Source organism: Halictus rubicundus, chromosome 11, assembly GCF_050948215.1.
Source record: "Halictus rubicundus isolate RS-2024b chromosome 11, iyHalRubi1_principal, whole genome shotgun sequence".
NCBI lineage: Eukaryota > Metazoa > Arthropoda > Insecta > Hymenoptera > Halictidae > Halictus > Halictus rubicundus.
The window spans coordinates 10,032,230-10,059,257 of NC_135159.1; the positions used below are offsets into that span (position 1 = coordinate 10,032,230).

General features: G+C 41.7%; 2 protein-coding genes across 3 annotated transcripts in view; both read left to right on the forward strand.

Annotated features, from left to right (window-relative positions):
• LOC143358931 (metabotropic glycine receptor) overlaps positions 1-27,028 on the forward strand; it is a 152,756-nt gene that overhangs the window by 105,351 nt on the left and 20,377 nt on the right. Inside the window, exons 6-8 of the mRNA XM_076796469.1 lie at positions 8,777-8,845; positions 9,284-9,393; positions 15,225-15,439. Coding sequence (XP_076652584.1) covers positions 8,777-8,845; positions 9,284-9,393; positions 15,225-15,439 — 394 coding nt within the window. The remainder of the gene's footprint in view (positions 1-8,776; positions 8,846-9,283; positions 9,394-15,224; positions 15,440-27,028) is intronic.
• LOC143358944 (uncharacterized) overlaps positions 1-27,028 on the forward strand; it is a 321,603-nt gene that overhangs the window by 55,741 nt on the left and 238,834 nt on the right. The gene's annotated exons all lie outside the window — the stretch shown is intronic.

Consider the following 27,028-nt stretch of genomic DNA (forward strand, 5'->3'; position numbering starts at 1 on the left):
GGTCACGCATTTTAGCATGGTATTTATTAAAGCACTTTTTATACCTCGCCTGGGTCAACAGAAAATTCCATCATGCACCCCCAATAATAGTTTCTCCGTTCTGTTCAGGATTTATGTCGCAGAGTTTCTGTTGCTAACAGGTAAATAATTTTCATAAAAATTTCAGTGAATTTTGAACAATTAGAATTTAATTCTAGGCAATTTTAGACCACGGTGGTTAGGGTAACAACAAAATGTTTCAAGCTTTATACAGACGTTCGAATGGGAAAAATGTTGGAAAAAATCTGTTTTCACTTTCACGGTTGATCGCATGCAGAAATGTTTTTTTTCTCAAAAGTCCAATTTATGGAGGTAAGAGCAGAGACTTCGCTCTTTCAAATGAGCCTAGTTACGTGGTTGTAAAATGTTTTTTCGTAAAGTTATAATAACTCAAATATCGCCAGCCTGTGTCTGACGAATGATTGCCTAATACTACTTGCAAACCAGGTTCTAAATTTAAATTCTGGAAAATGATGGAGATGCAGATAAATATAAAACAATAATAGATTCGCTATTATTGTGAGCTATATAAAAAAACAATTGTAGATAAAGTTACAATAACTATTCCCTATCAAATCCCCGATAAAACAACATCTGAAAAAGACAATTCAATTGAAGTGCAAATCTCACATCCCTGCAGCAGTAAAATTAATCAACGATATTAAAAACTAGAAATACACGTACAAGCAAAACACATTGTCAGAGAAAACATCGACAAAATCTGCTAGAAAATCGAACATGTATCCGCGCTTCGAAGCGGTTTTTCTGCGGCGTCGAGAGCTCCGTTGGACAAACGGTGCTGCGGATTTTCGCAGCGAATCAATCCGCGGGTTGCCCGTTTCCCAGTCGGCGAAAATTCCGTTTTGTCGGATGCTCGATGGCCGGCGATTTGTATGCAGTTTCTCGGCGATGCACTCGGCCACACCTGCACCGCGTAAAACAAACTGCAGGCATTCCGTTTCCTGTTATTTTTCCCCCGCTGTTATTTCTCGCCTTCGCCGTCCTCCTTTCGAACCCCCTCGGCGCTAGGGGGTGGCCGTTAGGGGTTTGAAGGATGGTTTCGAGGCGAAAACGTTCGAGCAGTCTTGTTCTCTCCCGAGTCAGGGGGTGGCGGGGGGTGGTGCGAGGCGAGACCTCGAAGTCGTCGTTTTTTGCCTCGTCCGCAAGATCTCTGTACGGGAATCGATTAATAAGTGCGGAAACGCCGTATCATTCCATTAGTTCTTCTCCACGGTTCAGAGCTATGATATCTCCTCCGCCTTCGAACTATAAATAAACCGGTTCCTCCCCGGGATCTCTCTTGCCCCGGTTCTGTTTTTCCCTTCCAATTTAAGAGCACGTCTTTGTACAGAGAAACGGAGGTTTAAACGGAAATTCCTCCGCTGCGATAAATAATGCTCGGCTAGATGAATGGTGGGTGACAATCGAACCTAAGGGGCGAGGAATTATTGATGTTTCTGCTGTTGTAACTTCGTGAAAAGTAATCGGAATCTAATTTAACTTAGCCCATTTTAAAGAGTGCACTCTCTGCTTTCAACACCATAAATTGTTTTATTTTTGCGTGGATTTTTATTGGACTTTCGTTGAGTACCTTGGATTACTATTACTTGAAACTCGACGGAAAAGCCCGAATGAAATAATTGTTTGAAAAAGTCAATTTTCACTCTCACGCTTGCTGCTTTGTGAAAAAATTTTTTACAAAATTGAAACTTATGGTGGTGGTAGTAGAGACTTCACCCTTTCAAATGAGCCCAGTTACGTTATCGTACGATTTTTTTTTACAAAGTTATAATAGCTGAAATAAGAACAATTTTGTCAGCTTACACCTGTGTCTGACAAATGGTTGTCTAATACTACTGAAAATACTGCGGATACTCTAAAATCAAATTTGTAGCAGAAATTCTCAATTTTTTTAAATAGTATTATTGAGTGTACTACTGGGCTAACCACGGTATGGTACTCTGGCCTACTACTATGCCTAACTAATCTGACTAATGCTACTGCAAATGGCAGAGCGGACTTCATGCATATTATAAAAGTGAGTTCTTTATAGAAATTCTCAATTTGTCACGTGTTTATTACCATGTCTGCTTGTCACATTCTACTGTTTTACTTCTTAAGATAATGTCTGACACGTCAGGCAAATACCACGGCAAACGAAGGTGCACATTTCAAATATCCTGAAAGTGAGTTCAGAATAGAAGTCCGTAATTTTTCAAGCCAGTGAAGTTGTGTCTGTAGTATACGTTGTACATAAACCAGCGTGTCTGGCTCCTGCCCGACTGAATTCATAACAGAAATTTTTAATTTTTCAAGCCAGTGGCACTGCGGTCTGGCATCATCTACTGATTAAAGTCTGTAGAGCGTTTGTTGCAGAGAGTCACTGTCTGGAAATATTGTATTTTGTAAAAGGCGTATGGCAAATGCACGGGGGAATTGAAGTCGTGTAATGTGCGGAGATATATAATTTCCCTGGGATGCGGAGAAATGTTTAATGTCGGAGATGTTTCAGAGCCCTTTTCCTTGACGTGTCTGGCCCACGTCTGTCCAATACTACTGCGCCTGACGTGCACTCCCAGTAAATTTCGCGTGGATTCAAAATTTGTTGCCCGCCGGTGGAGAAAAATAAACGACTTCGAAAATATCCGGAACGGCAAAACGAAGAAAACGTGAACGTTTTGCAATATTGTTCCATTAAAACTTTCGCAATATTTCCCCGCGTCATTTCCCGTCGCCTGGTCTGTGTGCGAATGGTCATCGCAATTAGGGGCAAATATTTGAACGGCGACGCGCATTAATATGCAATGCGTTGTATGCGTAATCAGTTGTAACTTAGCTGTTGTTCAATAATTACTGGAACCCGTGCAGAAACAGCAATTGAAGGCAACTAACTTTTTCATATTTTTTCAATGAATTTCGCAGATTGAAATTTTCGAAAATTTGCAATCCTCTCCTAGTTCTCCTTTTATTTTTCTCGTTTGTTTAATCGTTGCTACATTTACGGAGGTTTTGGATCGTTTAATTTTGCGCGTTGGAAGTTTCTACGTTTGTTGTTTGTTTTTGTCCTGGTATTGTTAGTTTCTAGATTTGTATCATATTGGCGGAGTATATAACTTACTTCTGGTTGCCATGGCTACCAGCAGCCCCCTCTAAACGACCGTAACTGCAGAATCGGAACTCTGAAGGGGTAACTACATCATTATCACAGCTAGTCGTGAAATATTCACCACCAAATTTACTCAACTACGGTTAGTTTCATCCTTAACTATACCAAAGCGGAACATAAGCTTGGAGCCAGCGGATTCGTTGGTATATGTCTGCGCGAATTTTGTTAGTTGGGATCAACGAACAAATTGTTCTGACTTGTGTTCCACTGTTCCTGCGAAAGCATTATAATCATTATAATTCATTAAAACATATTCTCCATTTATTAACAACGAATTGTGTCGTGCACAATTTATAAAAATTGTCATCTACCATTATTCGGAACAAGCTTTTTGAGAATTAGCTTCATTTCGACCGACGCAGGAAAATTGTTAAACGCAATTATTCTGTTCGTATGTGAAATAAACATTTGTTCTTCTACTCCTTTAAAAACGATGATGAATCCCGTGATAAATTCTGAAACATTTCGCTGATGGCCTTTTAAGGCAGAGAAGATTCGAATTGAATGCTACAAGAACGAATCGAGGCGGTCCATACAGCGAAGGAATGAGCACCATTTTGCAACGCCGCAAGAAAGTTAATCCACGATGTGACAACCCGCTCGGGTTTGTCCGGGCACAATAAAAAGAGGCGAGATGATATAGAGTTATCCGCGAAAGTAACTCCGCCGACCGAGAGATTTATGGGGACGCCAGGTTCGAAACAAAAATGTATATTTATGCAATTTCACGTGGACCGCCGCGGCACGTATTCGTTTTTACGGACACGCCCGATCGTATTTTCACGGGACCATGGGAATCCCTTTAAAATGGAGCTGGATTCGCGGAACTACAAATCTACGACTCCTAAAGTGCGTAAAGACCCCCACTTTCCATTGCATTAGATTGCAATTTCCATCAAATTTGTAATCAAAGTTTTGTTGATTTTATTCAGTGATCTATGAGACAATTTTTATATATTTACCGGTGGAATGAAAAACATCATCTACACAATTTTCCACGACTATAAACAATTTTCCATGACTCTACTCCATTTTCCAAGACTCTGCACAATTTTCTAAGACTCTGCACAATTTTCCAAGACTCTGCACAATTTTCCACGACTCTACTCCATTTTCCAAGACTATACACAATTTTCCAAGACTCTACGAAATTTTCCAAGACTGTGTACAATTTTCCAAGACTCCACTCCATTTTCCAAGATTCTGCACAATTTTCTAAGACTCTGCACAATTTTTCAAGACTCTGCTCAATTTTCCAAGACTATACACAATTTTCCACGACTCTACTCCATTTTCCAAGACTATACACAATTTTCCAAGACTCTGCACAATTTTCCACGACTTTCGTCCATTTTCCAAGACTGTGCAAAATTTTCCATAACTCCACAAAATTTTCCATGACTACACAATTTTCCTCGTCGAAATAATTTCCCCTGTACTTTTTAATATTATTTCATATTATTTCAGTTTCAATTTTTAACGTCCGAGCAATAGGTTATTGTTCCCGTCGCGCGACCTGCCATTTGAATTGAAATTACAAAATCGTCGAACGAGGTCGAAGTTCGTGACGATATTCAGGGGTCCACGCAGCACTGTCATGAAAATGGCAAGAACTAACGACGAGCACGTGCAGGTACATGCGCCCGGTGATGGTAATGTGCGTCGATATAAAATGCAGGGCGCCCGGTCAAAGTGGTCGCTAGCTTTATGTCTTTTACCACAATGCGAATCCCTGGGGTAGGGGGTGACGCTTTTATTTTACACGCGTGTCCCGTTACCAGAGCAGCTGGCCATAAATGTTTTCGGCTACGGGAGTCAGGGCAAAAAATGTTCCAGGAAAAGTTGTTGTTCGTCGGCCTGGTTTCCAGAGACACGGGAATGTATGTCCGAGAAAGTAATTCGGCCGTCTGAAATAGTAAAATATTGAAATACCCCCTCTCCCAGTCTGGAGTTTTGCCTGTGGCAAGTCAAAAACATACTGTATAAATGTGGATGAATGTATTTTTGTACAAAATTGTCTTGAGTCATGGAAAATTATATTAGGGTTAGGAAAATAGTGTGGACTCTTGGAAAATTGTCTTCAGTCATGGGAAAATGACTCATGAAAAATTATATCTCAAGAAATGGAAAATCTCTTCTTCGAATATGAGAAGTTAATTTGCATCTCTAATCTATGAAAATACCTTCAGATTTGCAATGAAAATTTTCTTGGACTGCCTAAAAAAACTAACACGATGTAACTCCGTCACAATATTTAATTCTCATTCTACATTCTATCAAACTCGAAGCGCAGGACAAAGAGTGAGCACGGATCCATTTCAAAAACAAGACTGGAATATTCGTCTGCATTTTGCAGTAGCCATTGTTCGCTAATCGAGAAACGAATTGCGGCTCCATACTTTTCCATGCATAGCCCTTTCAACGATGCTCAACTTTCGCGTTGCCTCTGGGGTTGTGTATCTTTTTATCAAAGTGGAGAACGTGGGCACAGGAGGGTTGCGAACTTTTTCATACGGAACTTAAAGGATTACAAACTAAAAATTCTTAAATTAAGAAAATTAATAAATTTCAGATACCATCTCTGACTTTTCAGGATTTCAGGATCCCCCTGATGGTTGAGGCTTCGAATCGAGATAATCCTCCGAGATTCCATCTAAACTTCGATCGTTAGGATTACTATTAGAGTCTCGGCGTTCTTCCTGGGGGGTCGCATTAAAGATTAAGTAACCATTTAGAAAAAAAAGGGGGGGAAATGGGAATAGTTCGGTGGAACCTTGCGATAACACTTGAATACAAAGGAAGGATAGCTCTTGCATACTTTCCTGGCCGAGAACGGTCCACCGAAAGGACCAGAAATCGCAGAGAAAGCCGCTCATGCGAGACGTACGAGCAAAAGAAACTACTAACAGCCGGTGAACCGCTTAAGGAACAGTCAAGAGAAGACAATGCATTTCAATGAGCTACAAGAAAAATATAAGTAAGGCCAGGAAATATTTAAATGTAATGCATAAGAGAAAGGCCAGGAATCAGCCTTGGCAAAAAGAGGGAAGCGAGAAAGAAAAGTCTGAATAAAACAAGAAGAATGCTCGACGGGAAGGCTTTCGAATTGCATGTAACAGACCGGGGGCGGTCACTTTTATTTTTATGAAAACCGAGTGGCGTACACGTCGATAATGCAAATTGTTTCATTCCGTCTTTTAGAAAGTGCAGGGCAGAATCAAGTGGAGGGAAATCATGCAATGGGACAGGAAATCCGGGGCTTTTAAATCGATGAAGTCTGGATGGTGAGAAATCCATGATTTGGCGGATAAAGAGACCATGATTTACGGGGCAAAGTGTACTTGGTGCATTTAGATCGAAGGAGAATATATTTCGAGGACTCAAGACTATTTATCAGGAGTTCATTAAAATTTCCATGAGTCTACAAAATTTTCTATAACTTGAGACAATTTTCCATGGATCAATACCAGTTTCCATGACTCGAGACAATTTTCCACGACTTAAGACAATTTTTCACGAGTCTACAGATTTTTCCACGACTCAGGACAATTTTTCACGAATCTACAGATTTTTCCACGACTGAAGAAAATTTTTTATGAATATACAGGTTTTTCCACGACTTAAGAAAATTTTTCACGAATCTACAGATTTTTCCACGACTCAAGAAAATTTTTTATGAATATACAGATTTTTCCACGACTCAAGACAATTTTTCACGAGTCTACAGATTTTTCCACCACTCAAGAAAATTTTTTATGAATATACAGATTTTTCCACGACTCAAGACAATTTTTCACGAGTCTACAGATTTTTCCACGAGTCAAGACAATTTGTCATGAATTCACACAATTTTCTACGACTCAAGACAATTTTTCACGACTCTACACAATTTTCCACGACTCAAGACAATATTTTACGAAACTACATAACATTCAAGGACTCAGCAATTTTCGACGAGTCCATAAACTTCTCCATGAGTTCACACAATTTTCCGCAACTCAAGTCTATTTTTCATGACTCTGTAGCTCTATAGGTCTATCGATTTTCCACTCAGTCTTCCAACCGTTTAAATTTACAGCACTCCACACCATTTTTAATACAAAGTGCGTCTAATATCGCGTCTAAAGTGGACTCGAAATAAATTGTCTTTAACAAGAAATTTCCGCGTTCGAATCCAGAAGGGGGCGAAACAATTTAAGAGCGCAGTAAGTAAGGATAATCCGTTGCATTGAATTTACAGCCGAAGTTACTTTGGAGCTCTTGTTCGCCGCGGTCCGAAGAGTGCAGGCTACAAATTTTTGCCGAATTAAAAACGGCAAGTGTTCTATCGTTGGAGAGTGTGGAAGTGGGGATCGAAGGGTTCGGGGTCGTGGGTGGATTGCAGGCAACGAGGAACGAGATCCCATTGTTGTCGGGGAAGTTCAGACCGACCGTAGATTCTCCGCGACGAATGCAATTCCCGAAGTTCTGATTTCCTATTTAACGAACAGCCCTCCGGTCTTGATAATGTGTCTGTTTCTTGCGCAAACTGTGTCACGGGCCGGGTGAAAGGGGCTGGAAAGGTCTGGGGTGAAACTTCGGGACGATTAAAAACCTTAAAGAGCCACGGCTGTGCAAGCAGCGGATCCTGAATGGGCGACCGCCGCGGCTCAAACTCCCCGTGTATAACGTACACACGGATTGTTCCGCATGAAATCGAATACGGTTTTACGGCCGAAGTTTATTATATCGCGGCCCGCGCAAAACTGCGAACAGCTTAAATCATTTTAATGGCCGAGCACGGAATTTCTCCCGAAGACAATCGAAAAGTTCTTGCTGAATGCTTCGACCTACCTCAAAGCGCCCACGATTTTTCATTATGCGGGCTGAATTATCCGGAACAGCTTCCCACGAAGTTGCTAGATTTTTCATCCGTCGAAGCAATTTTGTATTACTTGGCAAGATATGTCGTGACTCGAGACAATTCTCCAGGAGTCTGTACGATGTTTTGGCCTGTGATCGAATTTTCCATGACTTGAACGCATTTCCCATCACTCGACACAATTTTCCATAACTCGACAGGATTTTCCACGAGTTTATACCATTTTCTTTGACTTATAACCAGATTTTCCATGACTCGACAGCATTTTCCATAACTCGACACAATTTCACATTAGTGAAGACCATTTTTCATAACTTGACACAATTTTCTATGACTGGACAATTTTTACTCGATACAATTTTTCATTCTTTCAAACAATTTTCCATGACTCAAAATTCGTTTATTATATCTCAAACTCACTTTCTACGACCAGAAACGTTTTTCAACGAGTTTGACGTGCACTATCATGATTCTGAAAAACTTTCCAAGAGACTCGTACATTTCCACACATGACAAACATATTTTTCAGAAAGTGTTTAACACAAAAAGGTCAAGATATACTTGAATCTTGATTTATTCACATCTCGACCCGTTGTGTCACTGAACAAGTCACCCTCTGCGACGGTTATTAATAATAACGGTGTCGTAACTTTTAATGCTTGCACGCAGGTCCGGCATACTAATGAAATTCGTAACCTTGTTGGTTGCAGGTGGTGAGAGCTGCGAGCCCGGTACTCCTCCGTGTGATCGTGCTGGGTGCATTTTTCATATATTGCACAGTAAGTGTTCGCCTCCTTACTTTTTACGATTCTGAAGAATAGCCATCGCTGGCAAAGGTTTCTCGCGCTGGAAACCCTGCCGCGTCGGCTGAAACGTTCTCTATGACTCTCGTAAAACGGTGCGATATTTCTTTTTGGTGGCGGACACGGTAAAATAAACAATTGCACCGCGATTTCGTCCGGAAAATTGAAAGACCTTCATTGTCCGTAACGTCGGCGACTTTGTCCAATTGCCGTCAGCTCTGACGACCAATGCTGTGTTTATTTTCCGTTAATTTCTTTACGGTGTCCGCGAGGAAAACCGTTTCAAAATAACCAAAACAATAGGGAACGGTTTCATAACGGAAATATCGGAAAAGATTTTTCCTGCGGCAGTCTCGCGGAAAAATCGGGTGAATTATAAGGGGACTGACGGGAATCAATTTCCTTTTGTTTCAGACGATTGTAATGTACCCCCGTCCAAACGTCATAACGTGCACGGTGCGAGTTTGGCTGCGAGAAATTGGATTCTCCCTCACCTACGGTGCGCTCATGCTCAAAACCTGGCGGTGAGTAGGAACCAACGTCCCACCAAACGATATTTGACCCGGCGTCTAGCTGCTGAGAGCTGTTTCTGTGATCCGCCGCTCGCAGAAACCTTTTAAAACGACGGCCGAGGACGAGGAGTTAGCCGGCAGAGAAACTTGAAAGTTTCATGTTGGTCTTGAGGATTTTTAATAGATTCTGCAAACCACTTTACATATTTGAAGTGTGCACAGACCATAACCAATTTTTCCCGATAGTGAGAAGCACCGTCTCCAACGATTTTACATCTTTTCACGAATATTTTTCTCAAACGTGATTTTTGACTCTCTAGAACGATCTGGAAAGAGCCCAGAGAATTTTTGAGGAGTCAAGATTTTCCACAACTAGACTCAATTTTCCATGAGTCTATATGATTTCGTTAGGTTCAACATAATTTTCCACGAGTCGAGACGATTTTCCACGACTTGACTCGAGACCATTTTCACGGGATCACGCGAATTTTCCATGACTCAAGACCAATCACCGCGAGTCCACGCTAATTTTCCATGACTCAAGACCAATTTCCGCGAGTCCACGCTAATTTTCCATGACTCAAGACCAATTTCCGCGAGTCCACGCTAATTTTCCATGACTCAAGACAATTTTTCATTAGTCCACACGATTTTTCTGGAGTCTATAATTTTCTTACGTGTTTATACACGATTTTGTAAACCGGCGGTACATGTATTTTCGCACACGTCTACGCTGCGAAATAACGTAGCTTTAAAGCTCAGAATGGTTATAAAAGCCAACACGATGAATTATCAATCGTTTTCATGCGAATTTCTATGGTGAATATTAATCTTCGCGTTATCGTGAATTACATTCACGTTTCCCGCAACACCTGCGCAATGAATTCCTGGCGAAACGTTGGAAACTCATGGAACTTGAGCCAGATTTAATACCCGGAGCGGAAAGTTTGACGGAATATCATAATTTTTCACGTCGGGTATGAAGATACTTCTGAAACATTCTGCATTGAATTATAATCGCATCTGTGCCTCCAACATTCTCCAGCATTGGGAACAAATTTTAGCATATTTCCATCGGAGAACAATGCATATTTAATCAGTAATGTATATTTTCCGGGTCCTTTGAAAATTCTTGATTTCTACTGATTTTCTATGACTCAAAATGATGTTTCCGATGATTTGTAACCGTCTTTCATGGCTGAGGATATTTTTCCGCAATCCATTACAGTCTTATATGACTCAAAATGCTGTTTTATGATTTCAAACAATTTTCCATGACTCAGAATGTTTCTCCATGACCTACAATGTACTTTTGCAATTACAAAAGTGGTTTTCCATGGGTAAAAAGGATTTTCCAGGGCTTGCAACGCTTTTCCATGACTCAATATAGTTTTCCATGACTCAAAATGGTTTTCCATGACTCGTAATTTTGTTCCGCGAGTTAACAAATATTTTCCCATGACAAGTAATATACTTTTTCATTGCAGAAAGTGATTTTTCTTGACTTATTGGAGTTTCGCATGGCTCGGGATCAATTTATCGCACCGAGATCAAAGTCATCATTCGTTTCTAGAGACGACGGTCCCTGAAGATAGGTGGATTTTAAATTTAGGAATTACCCAGCCCTCTTCAATCCCCCCGAGCTGACAGAAGAAATTTTTACGGGTAGCAAGGATCAGTTTTATCATTATATAGGGGACAGAAGGTGCGGAAGGCCAGGCCCTCCTCCTTGGTCAGGCACCATTCGATAACTGGTTTACGAATTCAACGAGCGAACCTCCGGTGAACTTTTTTCTTGGCTGCTATCAGAAAAGTGGGAGGGAGTCAGGCGCGTCCGATGAGGAAAATAAGGGATGAAACCGGCGGCGATCTTTATCCCGGAATTTCCCGAGTACCGAAAATACGGTGAGCAACGAAGAGAAGAATTTCGCGAGCAAGATCGGAAAAAGAAGGGAAGCGGAAGTTATACACACTGGCTGACCAGCAATCGCCGGGCAACTTCGAGCCATCGATTCGAGTCGATCTTGTCGGCGATCCCTATTCGTCGGCTGACGTTCGTGGAAAAAGAACGAGTCGAAAATCTAAGAAAATTTCGAACGGTGTATCCTGAAACTGCACCGCTGCACTCGACTCCTCCAATCCATCGAAAAATATTTTCATCTATGTCCTAGGAAAAGCATTTTACGAACTACTGAAAATTTATACAATTTTTGGGAACACCGATCGAGTCTTGGAAAATTGCTTCGACCACCGGAAAATTAATCAATGAAGATTCGACTTTGAACAATTTGATGTTCTTCAAATAGTTTAGAAATACATTCAGAGTCATGGAAAATGATTTGAAATGATAGGAAAACTGTGTAAGTCATGAGAGACTGTGTTGAGTCGACGAAAAACCCCGCGAGTTGTGTGAAAGTGTACTTATTTATAAATTAAATTAAATTAAACATGTTCTTTTAATCTTTAATACAAATTATACGAAAAGAGAGTTTAGAAATCTTAAAATCATATTCACCCTTACTGGAACATATAAGAATATTCCTAGTCGTAAATCATGAGTAATTAATTATCACGTAACCGCCAGGTCCATGTTCGAACATTTTACACCGTGGCAGCTTTTAGCGGAACTTTTGCTTTTCATTAATCAGCTGATCAAAAGCTGTAAAGTATTCGCGGACCGTTTGAATGGGCCGAGCAGTTCCGGGCTGCGAGTTTGTAATTTAAAAAGTTGAATTAAGTTGAAGCGTCAGAATGATTCAGAGTCTCGCGCGGACAAGATAAGTTTGAAAGTCGCGCGTACTTGCGAGTACATTGAATAGTCTTCGCGTAATCAAAAGTCCATTATTCCTCATCAACTTCCGCCCTGCCGTTTATTCATATTTTTCTTATCGTTGAAACATCTAGTTGAAAAGTTTCGATCGAGTTTCCTCGTTAATTAAATGGGTTCTTTAGTCGGTCGTTGTTTATCTGCTTCGGTGGGACGAGTAGCACCCGCTGGAAACACCGAAGAATCTCGTTTCGATGGAAACCGTTTGTGCCGTTCTTTGAATAAATTTCGTCATTACAGAAACTCGAGTCCATCGAACTGAATCGATTGACACTGTAATCGGAGTACAACAGGATCTCAATTTGCGACTGATTGAAATTGAAACAGGCTCCCAGTTGTAATTCAAACGTCATTTACAGTATAATTTGTTGCATTGGAGTGGAGCTGTTTCATTCTTCTTTTTTTACCGACGATACTAAATGAAGAGGATTGCGACGTTTAAGGATCTTCTCACAAGCGTGTAGTTTGTCAGATGTGTGTCCAGATTGATTCGAACCCCTCAGAGGACACCGGCGATACCGCTATAGTAAGTAGCAGCTGGTACACATGTCAAGAAACTTGCATCCGACTTGTTACTTGAGGTCAGATCGATAGTGTTTGCTAGGTCAGCTTGCCGGGGAGCCTGACATCGCTTGTCATACCACGTAACTACCACCTGTATGGTAGTAGGGGATCGAGAAACATGGGCTATTCTCACGATACTCTTCCGCGGTTCAGTATAATTTTCCTGAAGTAGCGATTAGTAGCAGTAGTGATTTGTATAACAGAAAATGTCGTTTTGCATCACTCAACCACATTTCCCATTATCCATGGCGACTTCTTTGGACTCAAACTAATTTTCCACGACTCGAATGGATTTTCCGCGCTTCCACGCGTAGCGGTTTTTCTTTTCCATTACTCGAAATGGTTTTCCATGGCTCGGAAAAATGTTCTATGACTCGTATTACTTTTCCTCGACATAAAACAATTTTCCAAGACTCGTACTTCTTGTTCACAGTACAAACCACTTTTTCGCGACACAGAACATCCTTTTAAACAATAGAGACCTAACCAAGTCGCACCACGAACCCATTCTACCACCTAACGATGACTTGCGCTTTAACTCCGGCCGCAGTCTGTCCCAGCTCGGGACAATTTCTATCCTAAAGATTAGAGGAGCGATGGACGTAATCGTCCAACAATAACCCGAGAGCTTATTCCGGTTGACAGATCCGGTATAACTCAGTCAACGTCTCTCCGCGAGCGAGATGCAGCTACAAATGTCATGTAATCCTCCCAGTAACCTTTTTATCTATTCAATAGGGACGTATTTGGCCCACGCTCTGCCAATGCCGGGTGATACCCGGGATTAAAGGACAAAGTATAAAAGCTGGTTCGCTCTGAACACGACGGGACGAGGTAGAGGCAACGGGTCCACGTCTCTATTAATGCTAACTCTTTCTCCGAAGGAGAAGAGCGCCAGGAGTTGTCCGGGGCCGGGGAAACTTCGCCCGAGGACGCCTGACGCAGTTTCTTAAGCGGTAGTAAGACTCCCACGGCTTTCATTACGTAAATTCAGCTGTACCGGCGGGTTTCTAATAGGCGCAGCCTCTGAATGGACCCTGCGACGATTCCGGAAAAAGGTCCGATCCTCTTACGTTGCCTCTGCTACTCATCCTCGCCTTTATTCCACGGAAATTGTTTTCCTCCCGCGTAGTTTTCCTCCAGAATATAATTTTCCTTGACTTCGGACTATCTATCCTCGACTCGATACAATTTTCCATGGTCCGTTCTGATTTCTTCGTGGCCAGTAGCAATTTTCTATGACTCGTGGACATTTTTAATATCTCGGAAGAGTTTCCCAGAATTTACAAGTAGCACTTTTCCATGACTCCTAGGTACTTTCTTGAACTCAAAACGCTTTTCTACGACTCAAATAATTTTCCATGATTTTTTAAAGTTCCTCTACAACTCAAAATATTGTTTTCCAGGACCGAAGGTAGATTCCCATGACATACAATGATTTTCCAAGACTGAAAACGATTTCCCACGACTCAAGATGATTTCCCATGACTCGACGTGATTTCCCATGACTCACACGGCTTTCTCAAGATGCAAATCGTTATTTCATCGTTGGTAACACTTTTCCACGCCGTCATTCGTCGTTCTACAGAACTCGGCAGAATTTTTCACGACAGTTTGTATCTCCCACAATTTTCCTTGGTAGCAAGAAAAATAATTTTCCGTATCTTCAATTGCGGAAAGTTGGAGTCTCATCGAAGATATATCAAAAGTTCTATTATTCGACTCGAGAATAATACATTTGGTAAAGGTGAACCCCCTTTTCAATCTCAAATTGGTATTCTTTATCCGCCACGAAAGAAACGTCCGTTAATGGCGATTGCTTTTCCTCTGACTACACTTCCGTTCAAAACAAATAACATTGCAGCAACGGGCGAGCTCCGCCTCTCTTGGAAAAATACCGTGAAGCTCGACGCGACGGTCCCCATGGCCATTTTATATCTGCGGGGAACGGAGTAGCACAGTTCGAAAATTCCCCGGCAGTAACAGAGATACGACGTTCTCTGCCTGGCGGAATCTCGATTCACGATGCGGCCTTTGAACGACGAGCACACCTAAGGAAAAGGGTGGCTGCGAGATCGGCTTTCAAAGGCACAAAGTTCTAGGACAATAGGGGCGGGGGGGGGGGGTGCAGTTTTTTTCGGATCGACTGCTTCGTACAGACGCAAAATGACGGTGCTGTTGCGGTTAGGTTGGGCTGCGTCCAGGGTGAATCGCAGGATTGCAGAAAACAGTAAAACAATTCAAACAACTTTTAAACTAACAATCGCGATATTCTAAACTAACTGCGACTATTGGTATATTTTACAATATTCGGTTCTATATATTTGATGCGCCGAGGGATGAAAATTCGGGGGATGTTCTATCAAAAAAAAGAAAACCATGCAACTTTGCCTCACGAAACTTTTTTCCCTGCCCAAACTATGCTATAGGGAACGTGTTTGTTTGCTCGCAGGATATCGGTTATATTCCGAGTGAAATCGGCTCGAGCAGTGAAAATAACAGACGGCAGCCTGCTGAAGCGGCTTGGCATCATCGTGATGATATTCAGCGTGTTCCTGAGCATCCGGACTCTGGTCGCGCCTCCGGTGGTGATAGTCGCTCGGACTGCAGACGACCTGAAGGCTTATCTATGCCGGACGGACTGGTGGGATCACAGCTTTACTACACGTGAGTAGCTCTCGCCGTATTCCACGAGTCAGTGAACACACGCCGATTCCGATATGGGTCCCCAGAACTCTTCGAACTCGGCCAGAACCTGTTCCTGCGTCGTTACGAATAACTATTAATTATCCGTCACGGCCCGGTGTATTCCCTGCAATTAAACGCTGTCGTCGATTGTGGACAAACACTTTGTTCCATGGAAACGCCGTTTGCTTTATTAGAAGCCTCACTCTGTCAGTGTCACGTATCTTCCACGGCATCGAAGTTACTATTAATCCCATAAGCAACGTGCCATGTTATTAACAAACAGGTCTGTTATTAATAGACTGGCGAACTCCATGCCAAATAAAAATTTTCTTCATTGATTGCAAGAAATTGGCACCGAATGCAAATATCCTTGTTCCTTCGAAAATTTTGTAGACATGAAAATTATATACTGGCATCCATGAGTTGTTATAATTTTTCCACTGTTTTATATTTTACGTACTCATTTTTTTTTTCAGGAGTGAACGAAATTCGCTGTCTGGTGGATCAGACAAGTAGCGAGTGTCGGTTAATAGTCGGGCAAGCAGAGAGTACCTGTCATCAATCAGACGAGTGGAGAGAATGTTTTTGATCAAGCCAGTAGATATTACCTGTTATTATTGTTATTAGTCAGGCAAGTAGAATCGGCCTGATATGAAGCAGACAATTAATACACCGTCGGCAGTGTATGTTAATGTTCGAACGCTTTACAAATTTAAATGAAACGAGAAAGATGGAAGTTCCACAGTTCACAAAGGGAATGTCTTATTATTTTTTGGGCCTGCGTACTGTGCTCGGGAAATGAACGAGCGGTTGTTAAGTATTCGTCGCCGAGAACAGAACAAGGTACTTAACTCTGGCCAGATTGCTTAATCCCGGCGTGGGATTCAATTTTCAGGCGGTCCCCGTATTCCCACGCGCTTTATGGTAACTCTTTTCCGAAGCTTTTATCATGCTCCCGGTCCGAGGTTCCTGGTTCTATATGTTTCTGGAATCCGGTTTCGCGGAGGGGGATTCATATTTTCCCTTTCACATTTATTTCTCTCATTCTTCGCCATCCGAGGTACGGGCTCGTTGGCTCCAAAGAATTCCCTCCTGTGGAAGGGTGACAGGATAAAAGGAAATCCTGTGGAACTTGCGCCAGCTTCTCCGGGACTCCTCTCCCTTCCGCCCTTTCCCTTTACGAAGTTCGAGGATCCCTCTGTGACGCAGGGTCAAAGGGGAGCAACTTCGAGAGGAGAGATCCGGCGTGCATGCGGTTCCCTTCGTTCTAAGTGTCGGTCAATTTATTGCGCTTCATGGCGATAGATCGATACCTACAAGGCATCTTCTGGCCAACTGTGTGAACCGATTATTCGGTCCAACATACTGATGCAATGGTTCCGCCGTTCGAAAACGATCCGCTCGACTTCAAGGGAGAACCGTTCGGGAAAGGTGTAATTGATTCAATAGTGGCTCACAGCAGCCAAGTGGAACGAGTCTGTTTTAAATCAGACATGTAGGACGAGTCTGTGCTAAAGCTGACACGTAGAAACGTAAGACCAGTCTCTTTAAAGTAGATATGTTCAAGTAGAATCGATCTGTCGTAAATCAGACGAGGGGGCCAGATTATTTTAAGTCAGCCAAGGAAAGGGCTGCGTTACACCTTAATTCTGAATCTTAACTCTTGCCTGATTAAAAACAGACACATTCTACTGTGCTAAACAACAGATCAATTCTACTTGTCCGATTAATTACAGGTATATTCTACTTGTCCAACCAATTACAGGTATATTCTGCTTGTCCGATTAATTACAGGTATATTCTACTTGTCCACTAAATTGAACCTATTGCTTTTGTCTGATTAATAAAACCCAGACTGAAGTTTGATTAATTTGCGTGATCACTCGCATGGAAGGGTGAAAAATTTATATTGTTGCGGTGGGAAGATATTTATTATGAAACATATTCATCACATCAGTATTCCCGAGATACCAATCGTGGGCACACGGGACCAATCTACTCAGCGTACTTTAGAAACGTCCGTTCGCTTTCTTGCTGTCTGTGTCGCGGAGAGGTCACCGTCTGGAATTTCAATGAGTCGCTCGCCGAAATTGCCGGGAATTCCCCTATGTTTTTCCGCTTTTAATGACCCCTTGGAAAATTTTTCGAACCACTTTCTCGGAGAAGCTCCTTCGTACCCGAATTCCGATCCCGTCCGACGACAGATGCTTCCTGGACCAGCTCGAAACCCTCTTCGCTTTGCTCGTGACAAAAGAACGGTGAAACTCAATATAATTTTCACAAATTTCTCAAAGTACGTACCATAAAGTTTTCTTCAAATTTTCATCCCCCTGAAATGGTACGGAAAAATTTTATTCCCGTTTTCCTGATATTTGTCTGTTTCGATTTTCTCTCCCCCCAATGAAACGCTAAATCCCCTTATTGCTTTAATATCAGAAAACGAGATTTTTAAAAAATGTTCTTTCTAATGCTTCTTTCGATTTCTCTTAATCTAGTTTTGTAGTCTTGTATAATTATTTATTTGTTTTTCTGTGTTAGTCTGTCTTCGTTGTTGGATTTTTCTCTGCCACTGTATAGTCTTATTTTACTGTTCATTTATTTTTTCCTTCACTTCCCAGTGCCTTTCTCAAGTACTGCGATTATTGTAAATAATTTCATAACGCTTGGCAGCCACTCAGTAGTATTTCCAGAGCTCATCAGGAGCTCCAGACTCATCGTTTTCAAAGTGGCTTTAATATTCTAGATGCTCCTGACGTGGTTCCTAATCATTGAATCCCAGAACGTATGGCGAGCCACGTAGTCGCGACGCTGCCACCTAAATCAGACCGTATTAGCCTCATAACTTAATTGCACGACCTCTTTTTCGAAGCTAATCCCGTAATTTCTTGCAGGTGATTCTTTACCACGGTGTTCCTTGCCTTGGTCCCAGACGTAATAATTGCACCGTGAATCTCATTCGATGAAACCCTCATCTTGTTTTTAGTTTGTGTAATCTTGTTGATCATGCAAACATTCCCGGTGGATCGGATAATGTTTACAGGACTCGTCGTTTTATACAATTAGTCATTTTACGTTCGCTCGACTCGCTGACCTGTTTCACTTGTGTGACGGCAAACACACCGATTCTACTGCTCTATATACCCACTCATTCTACTTGTCCGAGCAAACGTTCGGTTATACTACTGGCGTGCTCTGGATACCCCGTTTCATCGATTTGTCTCTCTATAGAAACGCTTGCACTACTTGTGGGGCTGTGTAGCCGACTATTATACCATTGAATCGTACTTTCTATTTTTTTTTAATCATTTGGCGGGCTAGATTGTTTCCTACGTAGCTTGTTACGCTGCTTGTCTGATTTTTCAACTGCTTGTACTACTGGCAATCTGGAAAACATTGCATATCACTTGTTCGGCTGTATAGTTTCTTATACTACTTGTTCGACTACTTGTTCCTTTAATCGTGATGACTTTCTTGGACTCGAAATAATTTTCCACGACTTATTTGGTTTTTCCATGACTAGTTTACAGTTTTAGTATCTCAGAATAGTTTCCCTTGATTTACATTGACTTTCCATGGCTTTTTTCAATAATAATTTAGAAAAATGTCTGTTTTCTATTTGAACATTATTACCTCATGGGGAGTAGTTTGACTAAAAATAATAATAAACAAAATAGATATTACTAAAAGGGAAAATTCGGTCCATTTCACTGTTCCACGTTTCTACCTCGAAAATTCAGATACCACGGAATTTTTACGAGGTCCACGAACGTTGTCTCGTTAAGCGAACGCACAAAACCTGAAATATCGCGAGTCACATGATCAGAACATCTTGAATTCGGCTCCACCGACTATGAGAAATTTCGGACTTTGACTATTCCGTGGCCAGCAAGGATCTTCCGCGCGTTTTGCATTGGACGCCGGCCAAAAGGGAGCAATAGCTCCCACCCCCCGTCTCCCTCCAACCGTGAAAGCTTCTATTTGTTAAAATGCTGGCGTTATTCCCAGACGCAAAGCCACACGGCGGTCCATCACCTTAACCTGCCCACGGTATTCCTCTCTCTCTGGGAAAAAAAAAGAATTTGCATTTCATGGACACGGGCTATAGAACCAGTTATCAGTCGCAAATAAATTTATCACCGAAGATTCCTCAGTCTAGCCCCGTTCAGCCCCCGAGGGAGCAATCACTTTCAGGATAGATTTCCCCGAACCGAGGAGCGTTCCAAGCAATTAAGGTTGCACTACGAATCAGTAGGAACTGATATTCTGGAACTTTCCGCGAAGAAAGTTGGAGCGGGGTCATGGCACACACAGCTTGGCAACTTAGATTGAGTTCACCGCGTCGAATTATTCGACATGCAAACTGAAGAATGACATATTCTAAATACCGCCGGTTAACGGCCCCAGATTTGACAGGCAAGACAATCAATAATTATTTAGGTGATTGTCAGGCGTGTATTTTTCTGGGGACCGGTTCAAAATTTTTGCGATGCTCCGTTTATCACTGTTGGAAATATTGAAAATGACTCCGTATTAAGTACAGTAATGCTGAATATTTTTATGCTGCTGAGTTCCATAATTTAATTTTCCATGACTCATAAACGTCTCTCATGAGTCACAGATATTTTCCGTGACTCACAGTCGTTTTTCTACAACTCGCTGGCATTTTCCATAACTCACAGACATCTCCCATACCTCGCTGACATTTTCCACGAATCATGGATATTTCCTCGAATGGGAAAACTTTTTTCCATGACTCAAATTGTTGTATTCCATTATTCCTACAATTTCCTTTGGCTTGTGATCTTTTCCTCGAACAGAAAATAATTTTCTACGATTTGTAGTGATTTTCCATGACTCATAATACCTTTTCATATCTCGCATTGATTTTCCATAACTCGTCACGCTTTTCCGTAACTCAGAACACTTTCCCATGAGCCATTGTACTTTTCAATGACGGGAAACAATTTACCACGAGTCACTGTACATTTCTACGACTGAAATCAATTTTCCATGACTCACAATGCTTCTCGGATGACTCTATCTTTCCATATGTCCCAAACAATGTCGTAATTTTTATCGTAGTCAAGTGGATCAATTCTTCGTAAACCCTTGTCTGCAATAATTTTCAAATAACATCGTAGTTTCTCGCAGTTACTATGCTATCCCGATAAAACGGGAGAAGTCTCCGAGAGAGACTTCATGCCAGACTATTAGACCGTTATGGCTGCGAACGTAAAATTCGTTAGCCAGCCGTTCGGTAACGCAGGGGCCGTCTCCGGACAGGAATATTCGGCAACTAATGGAGCGAACCGAAATTTATGGCTAAAGATGCCTCGAATAAACTTATCGTTTCGCAATACCCCGGAGGCATCGTAATCCAATTTATACGGCGGGTCGGCTTTCTCAAAAACAGAACACCGACTAATTCAATATTTTGCCGGGGCAGCAGGTCGCCGCCGCCGCCACCGCTGGTTGGGTTTTACCATCGTAAACCGCGAAAACGCGTGTGTCGCTCGTTTTTCCGGAATTTTAGTGCCGCGGAGACCGAAAAACTCGGCTTCGTTACCCCCACGCAGCACCAGTCCCTTGGACTCCCTCAGCCAGACGCACTTTATTATAGCATTTCCGGACGAGAATTCTCGTTAATATGCTTTCGCGAATTTCGTGTAGCTCGAAGAAACAACTGTAAATTTTATTTCACCTGCCACGAGCACTTTTACGGACTAATTGCAAAATATTTTCATACCACGCTAGAATAAACAATTATTCTGTACTGTTACCTTGAACTAAATCGAACCGATGGTACACCATTCGATAATCATCTGAAGAGACACTCTGTGACAAGTTTCAACCCTCTATCTCCACCAGGGGGGTAGTTAAACCAAAAATCAAAATATCAGTTTTTGCTACATTTTGCCTAATTAATCACGCGCTAAATTTCTGAAAAAAATCTGACACATTACTGCTATACACTCGCAGGTTGAGAAATAATTCCAGATTTTTTGACCCAAAATTGTAGCTGTGAAAAATAAAAATACTAAAAAGTGGAAAACATCAAAGATATCAGAGGAGGAAGATTAGGATTATATTTTCTCCATTTGTATGATTGAAAAAATTATGAAAAAAATGTGGCAATATGCCACTGTTGATTCACAGGTTTGAGAATTTTTTCAGATTTTTCGGTAAATTATCTCGGACGTAAAAAATGAAACTATTTAAATCCGCAGGTAAACCGAAACATGTGATAGCCATAAATTGTAGTTTTTCAGCGATCCCTCTCGTGCCTTTTTTTTTTGTCTTAGCATCCCATCGTTTTTGTAAGCGTGTTATGGCGTGCATTTACGACATGCGTAATGCTCTCCCCTAATTTTTCCGAAAAATCTTGCGTTAGATCAGTGTTGTTCGAACCGCGGTAGAGAGAACATCTCTGAGGACCTGTCGATTCAAAGTTTACCGTTGTTAATGCGTATGTGTGCTAATAGTCATATAACGTGAAGTCAGCTGTGCAGTTCGTCTTCGAGTGGCCCAGTGACACTAATTTCGAAGTGAAGTTCAAAAAAAGAAGAAAACGTGAGTTCTAATTATTATAAATCAATTTCGGCTTCTTCTCTTGTTCACTGTACCACCACGACACAACACCATCGCTACCGCTCAGTGCAGTGGCCGCGGATTGGTCAGTGTTTTTCAACATGTCGCTTCAAGTGACCTCGGGAACCACCCATTTCACGGAGTCGATTGAATTTTTGAGACACCCTGTGTAACACCCGGGTTAGGGTACGTAAGGTTAGGTCTCGTGAGATTATGTCTGCCAAGAATTTCGTTCTCCCCAAGTCGGAACTTTTCCACATCCAATTCAAAGTACCGCGAACAGTTAATTAACAGTGGGTCATTAAACGAGCACGCGCAGCCGTGCGTGTGCGTTTCGCCTCGCCATTTCCTGTCGGCATTTTCACCGCGTTTGCGAACACGATGAATATGTATTGCAGGAGGGGGCTGTTTCGATGATCAAGTTCCGCCGGATAATTTGTTTCAGTACCGCGGAATCGTTGAAGCGGAATGAGAATCGTATCCCGCGGTCGTTACTTTTCATTCCGCGATAAGATTGGGTATCATTTCTTACGCTTTCCTCCCCATTTCACCCTTTATTTGCAAACGGTCGGTGTCTGAGCTCGGGGAGGAATTTATTCTGGCGGCGGTTCGCGCGAAACTTTGCCTATGGGAAATAATAATAAATTCTTTCCTCCTGGTTTCTGCATTCACCGGTGGACCGGCGGGGGAAGCAAATTTCCGGCGGCGTGTACTTCTTGAAAATTTTATTTAAACCCTACATTATTCGTCGGGAACTATCGAAATGTCGGCCAAGCAAATTCCAATATTTCTGGCACGGGGAATAATATTTTCCTATCGATTAAGGACAGGAAAGTGAGCACGGAGCGCGGCTGGGCGCATGGAAACGAGGACAAACTATTTCAAACGTTTTCAAACTTAATACGATGGATTTGCGCTGAACATTTTTCGGCTCCGAGGATTTTTTGGCATTCTATTTTTATATATTAAATATTTATACATTTAATTAAATATTCGTTTCCGTTACCGGACGAATGTCCGACATTAATTCAAGCCTGTTCAAACACATTCAAACTTAATATAGTATATTTAGATTCAGCATTTTTAGACCCCTCAGTATCATTAAGGATTAAAAGTGGTACAGCTCATGAAATTTGAATATAGAAGGCAATTCAAACTTATTCGAACATGTTTAACTACATTCAGACATACAAAACACATTCAAACTCAATTTCTATTAACTCGGAACACATTTAGGCATTGAACGAAGCACTGCTTATAGAACTCACAGTGAAGTGAATAATTCACAGTGAAGCTTCCTAAAACCTACGAAATCAAAATTTCACCGAATCTATTTTCTCCTGTAACCAAACCTTTGCAAATGTTTGCACAGCCACTTCAAAAGTCAAGCCACGCAGAAAAAGAGGTCAATGAATATTTTTCCGTGGTACAAATTATCTTCGGCGGAAAATTACCAACAAAATAGTGAGAAATCAATGATCTGCGAAATGAAAACCGCACTGCACGAGAGCGGAATAATGGATTTATTCATCAAGTAGATCCACTGTTATTAGAAGAAAAATCGCGTGGATTGGGGCTCGAGCGTGGCCACACCTGAATCCCGAAATGCAAATCAGAGTATTACAGGATCCGTCGATCGGCCGCGGAGATTCCCAGGGTTCGAATAGCCGGTCTCTCTCTCTCTCTCTCTCTCTCTCTCTCCGGGTTGAAAAGCACGGCCGGGAATCGAGAGGTCCGCGATAATCGCCCCGATAGAAGCGACTCTCACCGTTCAAAATCGGCGAGAGAACCGAGGTTTTTCCTTGGAGCGCGATTCACGGGAAATTGAAATCTATGCGGCAGGGAATTTTAATTCTGCCTCCACGGATCGATCGGATCAGCGCGTCTCTCAAAACACGGCAGCGTAAACCGACAAATATATGTAGTCGATTGAGGAGCCCACCGTAATGGAACTGTTTACCTACCATTTCGTGTCGAACTGTACTGATCCAGCCGAAAAATCACGCTCTGTTGTCAATATTTTATTTGCAAATTTACACGACAAACAGCTTGATCAAATGGAACGTTTTCCGGTTGCAAAAGTGACAAATAATGACGTTACCTGTTGTCAGACCAGTAGTATGAATGTAGATGTGGTCAGACCAGTAGTACAAGCTTGTGCATAGACAGGAAAGTAGTGTGAACGTAGGTGTTGTCAGGTCAGAAGTATGAGTCCATATAAGAGCGGTAGTATAAGTGTAGATATGATCAGGCCCGTAGTACAAATGTAAGTATAGTTAGGCCAGTAGTACCAGGTTATGCATAGGCAAAAAGATAGTATGAACATGAATATTGACATACGAGTGGTGTAGATGCAGATATGGTCAGTCCAGTGATATGAATGCAGATATGGTCAGACCAGTAATATGAATGTAGGTATGGTCAGACCAGTAGTACAAGCTCTTGTATGCACAGAAAAGTGGCATGAATATGGGTATTGTCAGACCAGTAGTACGAACCTAAATATAGTAAAACCGTCTGTACAAGCTCGTGTATAGTCGGGAGACTACAGCGAATACGAGTATAATTAGCTCAGTAGTACAAGCTCGCGCATAGTTAGACAAGCTGTGTAAACGTAAGTATGCCGAGACCAGTGGTACGAGCTCCTGTATAAACAGGCAGAACTACAAGGCATTATGAATTCCTGCCTGATCAAACATACGAAACATTAGATGGTGAAGAAATGAATAAGTGATACAATCAGCCGTATGATCAGCCTCGGTAAACCCAAATGCTATTACCATAGGGAAAACAATCGAATTGTGCAGTCAATGAGGGAGCTGTAAGCAAAATCATTCTACCAACGGAACAACGAGCGTATCGGAAATCATTTCTCTCGCTTGCAAAGCTATCGAGTACGATTTCGCTTCACTATACGTCATTGCAGAATCGGAACGCGCAAAAATTACACGGCGTGCTTAGCGTGCGGCGAGATTGATTACAAATTTTCAACGAAATTACACGAGCCGAACGCTTAATCATTCGTGATCATCGACGACGTGACGTTTATGAAATTTCCGGAACGATTCCGGCAAAGAGTATGATTGATTCGCGCCGCGCGAATGAACTTTAACGTCGATGAATCGCGGCAGGATTGTTGCAAATCTACCGTCCACTGTCAATCGCGCGAAGAAACGAGGTGTATATATTTACATCATTCTACGACAATAAATTATTGCATAAATAGGTCTCTGGATGAATTCCAGCAAATGTCATCGTGTTGTCAAACTAAGAAATGTATTAATTTTGTCGGTTTATACCAAACAACGTTTGCATATAATAGTACCTGTTTGACCATGCAGTGACTAATACTACTTGTCCAATGGTGCATTGATACTGTTCACTTAATGATGTGCTTATCTATTATATGTGCCTGACTATACACTGATCCGTATTACTCGTTTCATCACATCTGTACTGATACTACTGGTCTGACCATATCTACATTGATACTACTTGTCCGACCATAAACTCATACTACTGCTTCGATAATACCCATATTCATTTTCCTGATTTTGCCTGAACACACGCTGACTCTTATTACTTGTCTGACGATACACCACTCTGTACTACTTGTCTGATCATATATTGAGTAATTTCCTGATCATGTTTCGCCTGTATTAATTCGTTAATCGTACTGATTTAAGAATGATTTAATCCACTTGTCTGACAATTTAGACGATCATACTACTTTCCTCCATATAATATGTAGATATCAGACCTGCAACATGTCTGCCTATGTAAATGCTGCTACCACTTTTCCGATCAAGTAATTAATTCTTGCACTACACTATCGAGATAATCCACAATAAACTTTTTAATATTGTATCCGATGCAGTGAAAATTTATATTTTATTCCGAAAATATGTAGAAAATCTTTAATATCAATACAAATTGATACATTTTCAAGAGAATCTTGATGAGCTGTCCTACAACACAATCACATAATTAATATGTGATCCACTGATTATTTCTTAGTTGAAGAAACGATTTTCAAAAAAATTGAAGCTGCTATTTAGTACACCGAAGCCAACAAAGAGAGTACAAAAAAGCTTCCAAATAACTAAAAGACCACAGATACACAAACACCAAAAAATCACAATACCAACAGCTAATCCTCTGGCTGGACGAACTTCCACCCAGGTCCACTTGAACTCCGACCAAAGGACATGCTCTCACCACCATACGTCCATCCTGTACACAAACATAAAACGGAACGGTCTGCGGATAAAGCAGTCCGGGCACGTAACAGAATTTTTTCCGGGAGTCTCGCGACAGACGGTATCACTCGATCGAGCCGGGGCAGCTTTACGAGGATTTTTTCTCCGACCTCGGCCACGTATTCCGACGAGAAAAGCGAATCCGGTGGCTGGCCAGGTCGATAAACCTCGCTGGGAACTTGTTCGACGACTGTCGTTAACGGCTAGCCGTGGCCCCAGGAAAAACGCTGATGGCTCGATATGGTCCCTGTAACCCCGGATAAAACTGTTTTCCTTCGACCTTTTCCCGTTCTCGCGGACGGCTCTCTTGACGAGGAAAAACAACCGCAGTGGCGCGACGTGTTTCGACGTAAACTCCTCGCCCCTGGTTCTAGAGAGGGAAATTATTTATGCGAACGTAATTCATTTCGCAGCACCGAATGGAAAGCTTCCTGGAAAAATTAAATTTTACTCCACGAACCAATTTCTGGACCCTCTGATGTCCCGAAAAGTTGACATAGTGGTTTTTGAATGGAACCGAGGTTGTTACTTAATTTGGCATTTGTGGGGATGCTTCGGACACGATCCCGTTACTTGAAAAATGTAACGAGGTTGATAAGTGTTTGTACTTTTTACAGTTAATTTTTCCAATAATGTTTCATTGTTTGAAAGTTGGGATCGTATCTTTCGAATTAAACTTCTGTGTGTTTGTTCTTAACTGAAATAGAAATTTTTGTGAAGG